General features: G+C 34.0%; 1 protein-coding gene across 1 annotated transcript; it reads right to left on the reverse strand.

The window, feature by feature from the left end:
- Positions 1-9568: 9568 nt before the first annotated feature.
- Positions 9569-10573, reverse strand: LOC107892928 (ethylene-responsive transcription factor TINY). The gene has a single exon (XM_016817946.2). The coding sequence runs from the start codon at positions 10503-10505 to the stop codon at positions 9756-9758; it is 750 nt and encodes a 249-aa protein (XP_016673435.1). The 5' UTR covers positions 10506-10573; the 3' UTR covers positions 9569-9755.
- Positions 10574-10653: the final 80 nt, after the last annotated feature.

Consider the following 10653-nt stretch of genomic DNA (forward strand, 5'->3'; position numbering starts at 1 on the left):
AAAATAATATTTAGTCTCTAAATTCAATAATTTTCTCGATTTAATCTATAAATTTAGATTCAATTAAGATACGATGATGTGATACTTTAAAATTATGTCACATCATCACTTGAATTTTTTAAAAAATCATGTAAAATCTAAAAAAAAACTAAAATTATTTAAAAATATAAAAAAATTAAATAATATTATCAATCTTTAATGGAATCTAAATTCATGGGCCAAATTAAAAGAAAAATTATAAAATTTCTAAATTAGTGAAAGGAAATTAAAAACCAAAATGAAGAATTCATTTACATTATAAGATTTGGATTAATCCAAACCTAAAAACCAACGCTAGGCACAATGTCAAACTCAAAAACAACCAATAAGATTGGCTTAGTTGTCTAGAAAGAGCCAATGGAGTAATGAGTCTGACACCAATCATGACCCCACCATTTATTTTATTTGAGAATTTCGTCCTCAAAACTCATTTGATTTTTATGTATAAAAGTTTTATTAAACGATATATAAATTAGTCTATGTATATTAGATTAAAGAGCATATTAGTTTTTTTGTTAAAAAAATTTATCTATTTATATTATTAAAAATTAATATAGTTGATGGAACAACTAGACAATGGCATGTGACATGTCATGTGCACCTCATGTTGACATACAAGAACAAATTTTTAACAGTAAAAATGGATGAAATTTTTAATAGAATGGTCAATTTACTTTTTTTATTTAACGTATAGGGACTAATTTCTCCAATTTTGAGTAAAAGGAGAAAAATGCAATCCGACTCTTAGTGTAGGGGCATCTATAGTACTTTTATCTTTTTATGCTCAACTTCAAATTTATTTATTTATTTATGCTTGAATTCAATTTAGTTGGGATTTTTTTTGACACGGATTATATTTTTTAGAATGTTAATGGTAATTCTCAATGAAAAAACACAGATTTAAACTTCAAAAATAACATTATTAAAAGGAATAATCATGAACTCTGAAAGAATTAGTCGGCATAAACTATAAAACAGACATCTTAATTCTCCTAAAAAAATGTCAAATAGGCTCACGAAAACATTAGGATTACTTTATTGTAGTTTACTTGATCGCTCAAATTCAATTCTACAATGACCGACTCGAACTAATTAGATGTTTTTGAATTTAAACCGAATACTTTGTATGTGTATCTGGGTGTAACTAGTTTACACCCTTAGCTGACACTCAAGAGTCAAGACCCACCATAACTGCACCCTGAAATCCTCCATTACAACACATGGAGGGTCACCTTCTATAAGGTCCCCTGAAATCCTCCATTACAACACATGGAGGGTCACCTTCTATAAGGTCCCATTTCAACTATGCAATAAAACACCATTTGTTGATGTCGGTTTTATAAGGCATACAAAATTATGTTGACCATTTGAGACAATTTCCCTTCAATGCATATGGGGTTCATGCTCCTCCTTGGCTATTGTTTGCACACTGCTTGCGCATGTTACATCAAATCATGCCATATATATATATATATATATATGATAATTTGGAAGATGTAATTTTGGATGTACTCAAGCACGTAATATCCTTCCCTTTAAACATTATATAAAAAATAAAGAATATATTCACTTGCGATTTTTTTAGTGACAATGGATAGATTATTATTATATTTAAATGTTTTATTAAGTTAATGTCATTCAGTAATAAATTTATCAAAAGTCTTTTACTTTAATAAGCATTTTTTAGTGACAATGTATTTTTTACCCACATCATGGGTGTGATAAAAATTAGTATCAAATAATTATAATTGGAAAAAAACTTATATTAAGATCATACTAAAAAATATAGTTTTTAGGCACCAATAAAATAGTGTAACGTCATTAAATTTTAAATATAACAAAGTATTATTTATACACTCATCTATATCTACTATATTCTCCAACATAATTTAACTTTAATTAATTTTTTAAATTATAAACAAACATTTTCTCTCTCTTTTTCCTTTTTTTTTTACATTTTAGATCATTTTTATTTTTTTATCTAAAAAAATAGTTTAATTAAAATATGAAAATAAAGAAGTAAAATAATTATGAGCAGAATAGAGAGTAAATTTATGATTGAGCAATTAAAAGTTAGAAATTGCATTTACTAAAAATGAAAATAGTTTTATAATCAAACTTTTGTTTTAATGTAGAAAGTAGACATTGAAATGAGAATGTATCAAAATGTTTTCTCAAACAAAGCATTTTATACAAATTTCAACATCAAAGTCAGTGTTTTATTCCTATTCTTATTATTAATTTGAAAAAAGTGGCCTCTACCAAGTTCCAATGGTAAATTTAATTGCATATGTCATGACTTTTTTATTTTAATTTTTATGATTTGTTTTTCAACATCACACTGATTTTATTTTATTTTCCATTATCATGCCCAATTTCATTTCCAGTGTTCAAATAATAAAAAGTGTTAAAAGGAAAAGAGTAGATCCTCTAAGGTTAATATAGGATATAAATATAATATGAAAAAAAATGTATGTAACCTGGATTATTGAAGTATAAAAATACAAACACCACAAAACAAACCAAGGGTGTAATCAAGATGCAAGAACTTTAAAAATATGGTGATAATACTTTTATTATAAGAAGAATCTTAGTTGTTTTTTTGTGTTATATATATCTTAACTATATTTACATATATTATGCATGTTAAATGTATATTAATAAAGAAGATATTTTTAAAGAATATTGGTTGTCATTCGGTCATCACCGTCGAACTTTAGGGTGCATTGGAAGCAGTGGCGTATATAGAGGGCTGACAGGGGCCTCGACCTCCCCTAAAATAGAAAATTATCCATTTAGTCCCTTTAGAAATTTTAAAATTTTAAGTAAAGGTAAAATTAAGTTTTGACCCCCTAAAAATAATAAAAATTATAATTTCAACCTCCTAAAATAATTTTCTAGCTTCACTTCTGATTGGAAGATCTCCAATAAGCCTCAAATCTTGGGCTTGAACAAGTAATTCTTGAGATGGACAGTACTAAAGCAATCCAAGCGATTCAAGCAACTGAAGTGGATAAACAATATTCTACTGTAAGTCGAGCCATCAAGAACCTACTCCAATTTCCTTGAATGGTTAGGATTGCACATATCTTCAGAGAAGGCAATAGGGTTGTTGATGGTTTGGCTTCAATGGCATTCTCAAGACTGTTGGGTAGATATATTTTCATGCAACTGTCATATAAAGTGCTTCAATTATTGCACGATGACTACTCTAGAGTGGCTTAATTTCACTTAATGTAGTTATGGTTTATTCCTTCTTGTACAAAAAAAAAACAAACAAACAATATTCTCAATTAATATGATAGAAATAAATAGATGGATTTGAAATTTTGTTTTCATGGTGGTGCAATTATATTACAAAATGAATTGATTGAATTGTTAATATTAGTTAGCTTTACATTAATTTAAGTGTATCCTTCATTTTAACTTAGATTTTATTTGAGATATAAATTGTGGAAATAAAATGAATATACTATATATATAAAATAATTAAAATTTAGTATAATTACATATATGAAAAATATAAATATAAGTACAAATATAAATATCACATAAGTTATGTAAAAGAAGCAACTTTGGTTTGAATGGCAAGAATACTTTTTGATTGCTTTGCATTACAAATAAATATAAGTGTTTAACTAGGTGTTTGAGATAGAGTACAACAGTGGGTTGAATCTTTCAAATTATTCAAAAAATAAATAAATCCAATCCTAACTGATTTGAATTGAAAACAAGAAACAAGCCATGTCAGCTAGGTGAGGAAGTTGACGTGGATTGAGTCAGTTGCTTAACACCCCCCGGCAAACGGATGGGGGGAAGAACCAACAGTTTGTCTTTCATCAACAAGAAGCGTGACTTTGACAGTGGCTTAGTGAGAGCATCAGCCAATTGATCCACAGTGGGTATGTAGGAAACAACAAGATGTTTCTGCCGAACCTGATCTCGAACAAAGTGGAAATTGAGCTCAAGATGCTTTGAGCGAGAATGAAAAACTGGATTTGCAGCCAAGTATGTAGCAGCCACGTTGTCACACCATATCCGAGGAGCAGACGGCAGAGGATGCCGCAGCTCACGAAGTAGACAACAAAGCCAGTATAACTCAGAGGCAGTTGTAGCAAGCGCTCGGTATTCAGAGTCAGTGCTGGAACGAGCAACAGTCTTCTGTTTCTTTGAGCACCAAGAAACAAGATTGGCACCGTGATAAATAACATAAGCCGAGGTACTCTTTCGATCAAGTTTGTCTCCACCCCAATCGGCATCAGAGTAGGCAGTTAAAGCATTCAAATTAGATCGACGGAACACAATGTCATGATCAAGAGTTCCCCGTAAGTAGCAAAGAATGCGCTTAACTGCTTGCCAATGATGAACAGAAGGCGAATGCATGTATTGAGCCATTTTATTGACAGCCTGCGAGATATCCAGACGAGTGAGAGCCAAGTATTGTGAAGCACCAACAGTTTGTCGATACAGTGTCGGATCCTCAAATGTAGTAGAGGAAGCAGCCAAGTCAGCTTGTGGAGTCGACGGGGTTGCAACACTCGAAGCCTCATGCATATTAGCACGATGCAAAATGTCCAAAATATACTTTGTTTGAGTGAGCTGCAAACCATTTGAATGCCAAGCAACCTCGATGCCGAGAAAAAAAGATATAGGTCCCAAATCTTTTAGTGCAATCATCTGTCCAAGAAGAGTAGTGAACCATTGTAGAAGAGATGGGGAAGAACCCATCAGTACCAAATCGTCAACATATACCAAACAGTAGGCTGTGTCACCACCGGTCGAATAAATAAATAGCGAACTATCTGCCTTAGAGCCGTAAAAACCAAGCTTCTGAAGTGCACCAGCAAGACAAAAGTACCAAGCACGAGACGCTTATTTTAAACCATAAAGGGACTTCTTGAGAGCATAGACATGAGTCAGTTTTGTTGGATCAATAAAACCCTGAGGTTGCTCCATAAAGACAGGCTCGTCAAGTGCACCATGGAGAAAAGCATTGGAGACATCAAGTTGTCGAATGGGCTAGGAATTCATCACAGCAATTGACAAAACAAGACGAATCGTAGCCGGTTTGATAACCGGACTAAAAGTCTCAACATAATCAATACCTGGGCGTTGATGGAATCCCTTAGCAACGAGGCGAGCCCGATAGCGGTCGATCGAGCCATCAGCTTTGACTTTAATCTGATACACCCACTTACAACCGATAATATTCGAAGCAAGAGATCTCAGAACCAAATCCCAAGTGCCATGAGACATAAGTGCTTCAATCTCTTCTGACATTGCCTTCCGCCAAGCTCGGTGTTTAGCTGCCTCAGTATAAGATGTGGGTGTGGTTAAGATGGTGGAAGAGGCGATGTAGGCTCTCGGTTTGAGGCTACCAGGTTTTGAGCGTGTAGTATATGGATGATTGGGTATTGGTGGCGGTCCAGAGGTGGAGGGACGAGTCGGGGAAGGCCTAGATTCGGACAAGGGAGAAACATGAGCAGCCGCAATGATCTGATCATTGGTTGGGGCAGTAGAAGGCAATACTGTATCGGTTGAGCTTTGAGGAGAGGCTAGCGGAGAAGTGGAGGATGGCATCGGTTAGACTGATAGCATATGTGTGGGATGTGGTGTAGTGTTGCCGAGGGAAATAATGGAGGCTAGTGGTGGTGGAGTGCCAAGTATCGAGGGCCTGTCATCACTGTCTTTGAACGGAAAAACCTGTTCATCAAAGATAACATGTCGTGAGTGAAAAATTTTATTGGTGGATAACGATAAACATTTATAACCTTTATGACGAATACTATAACCAAGAAAGACACATTTTGTAGAACGAGGCTCTAATTTATTCTTTATATACGGGCGAAGCCAAGGATAGCAACAACAACCGAAAACACGAAGAAAATTATATTATGATTTTTGTTGAAAAATAACTTGATATGGGGATTTATGGTTGAGTTTTGGGGTTGGCAAACGATTTATGGTATAGACAGCAGCAGCAAAGGCATGATCCCAATATTTAGGTGGTACTTTGGAATGATGTAAGAGTGCTCGGCCAGTTTCAGTAATATGTCGGTGTTTTCTTGCAACGCAGCCATTTTGTTCAGGGGTCGTGGCAACCGCCGAGCTGGTTACTCTTCCTCCAAGGGCCGTGGTGGCTCCTATTCTTCCGAACCAACCTGCTATAATTGTCGAGGGCGTGGCCATACTGCCAGACAATGTCCAAGCCCGAAATACAATGATACCCAACCTAAGCCGACTGCCAATTACAACTCTTCATCTCATCACTCCGACAAGCAGTGGGTTGTCGATACGGGTGCCTCTCATCACTTAACTTCTGAACCGGAAAACCTTGGTCTCCACTCTAAGTATAGCGGAACTGATGAAGTCACTCTCACTAATGGTAAATCTCTGTCCATTGCTCGTCTCGGTTCTAATAAAATTACTATTGGTTCTCATTCTTTTTCGCTTCATAATATTCTTCATGTTCCAGAAGCTAATCTCAATTTGCTTAACAAGTTATACTTCAATAAACTTTTCTATAATAATCTCATTTATTTGTCAATGTTTTGATTATTATGAATTAATGAATGTTATATATATATAATAACATTTGAGATTTAGATCATATTTAATATTTTTTTAATTTTCAAGTTAAAAAGTATAATATGCTATTAATAATTTTAATTAGTGAGATTTATATCATATCTTTAATAACTTATGAATGCAACTCAATTTATTAAAAGTTATTTTTATCAGTAAAATATGATATAATAGATTTTTTTATGTAAAATTTAAATATTTCAACTAAATTTTGTTTATTTTCACTTAGGAATAAAATTCATTTCACTAAAAATTAAGAGAAAAAGGAGATTAGTCACCATTATCAGTGGTGGACACCTTGGTTTCAACAAAAAAAAGAAAAAGAAAAGAGAAATTATATATAGAACCAAATTTGTAAAGAGTGTACTTTATAGTTTATAATTGTTGTTATTATAGGTGGAAAGTAGTTATAGAAGTTAAAAGTTAAGCATAAAAGTCGGTTCTACACCAAACTTCTTTGTTATAATAAAAGAGAAAGCTGATTGCATTTTGATATTCAAATCCGTTATTTAAAATTTAAACTTTCAAACATAATCTTAATGTTTTAAAGGCATAATAATAAATTTAGTTCATAATGTTTATCTATTTTGTCACTTTGACCCTAAATCTTTTTTTTTTGACTATTTGGTCTCAACCTTTAAAATCTAGCCAAATTATTTTTTACGGGAAAGCCGACTAAATTGTCAAAATTGTTTGAAGGACCCAATTTAGGTGCATCAGACTCAATTTGAGCGCAAGAAACGTTGTTCGATATCTCGGTGACAAGTGTGTATTCTTTTACAAGCGAACCGGGGTAAGCCGTGCCCCAGAATAGGGCCACACGTGTAGACCACACGACCCCCACATGGCCATGTCCCCCTGCACCCTTAGGATATTTCTATTCTCACAAGATCTTGTCTCCCCTAAAGTCTAATTTTGCATGTTCCGCACGGCCATAGTTTGTTACACGACCTGACCACACAGTCGTTTAACCCCTCCACACGGCTTGGCCACACGACCATGTGCCCTTGTTTTACAGTTTTGCCTAAAAAATTATGTTATGTTCACTTTAGCCCCTGCTTGATCCCTGAATTATTCCTAGAAGTTTTTGTGCATTTAATTGATCTTTACATTAGTGTTTATACAAAAATCCACGAATTATATGACTGAATTGCTACTGTTATAATGTGTTATTGATATTGATTAATTGAATCACTACGGTGCTATGAATAAATATGTGATATTATTCATGCCTACTGTCAAGTGTTATTGATAGATTGTGAGTGATAACACTATTATCGCCCTACTGAATACATGATGAACATGTTTATTGCTAGTGTTGAATGAAATAAGTGTTAAGCATGCCTACGGATTTTGCATTATTATATTATAAAGTATGTCATATTGCATTGCATGGGGCGAGATGATTTGTACGGAGGAAGAGTGACAATTTAATCTGCAAAGAAGTGGTGGCTTATCCACAAACCTAGTGGCAGTTTGTTTATTCTGCAAATATGTTGTGCGCTCACAACAAGTGCCAGTAACTATATATTTCGAACCAAGTGGCAGCTTAGTTGCAAAATTTTTTTTTCTAAAAATACTAGTGGTTTACCCATATTTTTTTACAAATCTAATGGCGGCTTTTATCTGTAATTACGTTATGTATCCACAACAAGTGGCAGTTATCTACAAATCAGTAGTGGTTCATCCACAATTCGGAGTGATATGATAGATGAGTTCTGAGGAACTCATAAGTGAGGTATGTAACGGAGTTGGTTAGGACCTTTTTGATAAATTGAACTTGCACTGTCATACACTAGCATGTGCATTTAAAATTTTGTTTTCTAAAATAGTGTAATGGAGTGATGATATGATAAACTGTTAATCTAAAGTGTTTTATAATTGTGATTATGATAAGAATTGCTAACCCACGTGCTTTGCCTACGATTTTGTTTCGGTTTTCTTATGACCGAACTTACACTGAGCTTCATAACTCACCCTGTTTTATTTTACATCTTTATAGATAACCCACCAGGTTAGGAAGCAGAACCGACAAATCGGAGGGCTCGACTCAAATTGAAGTTTTATTAATATTTTTATTTTTACCCATTATTATTTATGGCTCCTATTATTTAAGAACTATAATATCTTATTTTAAATTGTGGCACAGGACTTAAGTTTAGAGTTTATTTAGCATGCATGATATTTGATTTGATTTTAGGATATTGAACATGGTTTAAAAACTATATATGCACAAAATAATTCTGAGTTTTCTCAATTAAAACTAAGTTGAATATCACTTTTCCGCTACTAGATTATAAATAAAATTTAAAAGATTAAATAAATTGAAAATTAACTAAGCTTTTAAAAGTAGTCGTTGTTACAAGGAAAATATTTTACTTAATCGGTTTTTGTTAACTCGTGAGTTTTTCTAAAAATAATAGGCTAAGTATTTTTGTAAGATAAACAAACGTTTTAATTTGATTGTTTTTTAAAATTCTGATTGCACTAGGCCATCCCGGTGGCCGATATAATCTTTTGGACTCGAACCTAACGTCTAGACTAAGTTGGAGAGGTTATAAAGCCACTCTAACTAATGAATTAAAAATTACTTAAGTTTGAGGTTTGGGTCATCTCTATTACTTTTATCTCCATTAATATTCATAATAATCAGTGTCAAATTTACCTACCCGCTACCCATTGAAAATAGGCGAGAATATGATAAAATTGGCCTTATTTTAGTTGACATATTTTTAACAATGGGGAATATTGGCAACAAGAAAGCAATGATTGAGTGGAAGAGAAGTGATATATAGTACAAGTTCCCTAGTAGATTAATGCCTAAAAAATCTTGCCCTTTATGAAGAGTATTAAACCATGTTTTATAATTTTTGAGTAGAGAGCACTATACTTTTCCATATAAGAAAATATGTTTAGAAAATAAGTGTATAATATTGATTCAACTCTATAAAAGATATATACTATTTGTTCAACGGTATAAAAATTAAGTCGCATAAAATTAGTCTAACGGTATAAGAAATGTAAAGATAAAAGAATTACGTAGAGAAACCATAATAATAACAACTAAATCCGTCAAAAATGCATAGTACAGGGACCTTTTCGAGAATTTAACCAAAAAGTAGCCCATCAACTTATGGCAAATTATTCTCAGATGAAAAAGTTTCAAAGCTGCCCGAGTTGAGTTTAAAATTCTCAGTAACATCCCATGTCTGATCATAAAATCCGCCATTGAAATCTTGTGAAGGATCATACACCCACACATCAACCGAGTCAATGAGTACAAACTCGTTCCCCGAGTCAAACAACGAGTCCAAATTCCCTTCTATGTTGGGTAACTCCACGATTTCACTCAGTTCCTCTGGTTCTTCACTGGACTCCGACAAAGAAGAAGAAGAAGAAGATGATGGTGATGGACGGTTGAGATTCACCATTGAAGCAGCTTTAACTGCAGCAGCTTGAATATCACGGGGCAATAACGAAACCGGTCGAGGAAGCAACTCGGCGAGGTCGGGGAAGTTGAGTGCAGCGGAATCACCTTTGATGGTCAAAGAGGCTACGTCGTGAGCACGCGCCGCCATTTCTGCCGTCCGGAAAGTGCCGAGCCAAATGCGGGATTTCTTGCGGGGTTGACGGATTTCTGATACCCATTTGCCCCAACTCCTCATTCGGACTCCTTTATAAATTGGGTGTTTGGTGCTTGAATCTCTCGGCCTTGGTCTTTTTTTACCTTGGTCGATGATCATGCTTGTTGCTGCAACTTCCACGGCGGAAGGATTATTGGGTTTCCTCAATGATGATGATGATGAGTTATTGTTGGTGATGGAACTCTCGGCTTCTGATGACGAACAATGGTTTGATTCCGCCATTGAAATGCAGAGCATAGTAAGGGTTTGAGAAAAGTGAGAAAGGCACTCAACTAAGTGGAAATATATAGAGAGAAAAGTAGAGGGAAAGATGTGGGAGTGGGACAAATGGAGGATGGGTAAATGGTCAAATTTTGCTATTAGTACTTGTATATTTAACTTTATA

Source organism: Gossypium hirsutum, chromosome D09 (genome assembly GCF_007990345.1).
Source record: "Gossypium hirsutum isolate 1008001.06 chromosome D09, Gossypium_hirsutum_v2.1, whole genome shotgun sequence".
Lineage (NCBI taxonomy): Eukaryota > Viridiplantae > Streptophyta > Magnoliopsida > Malvales > Malvaceae > Gossypium > Gossypium hirsutum.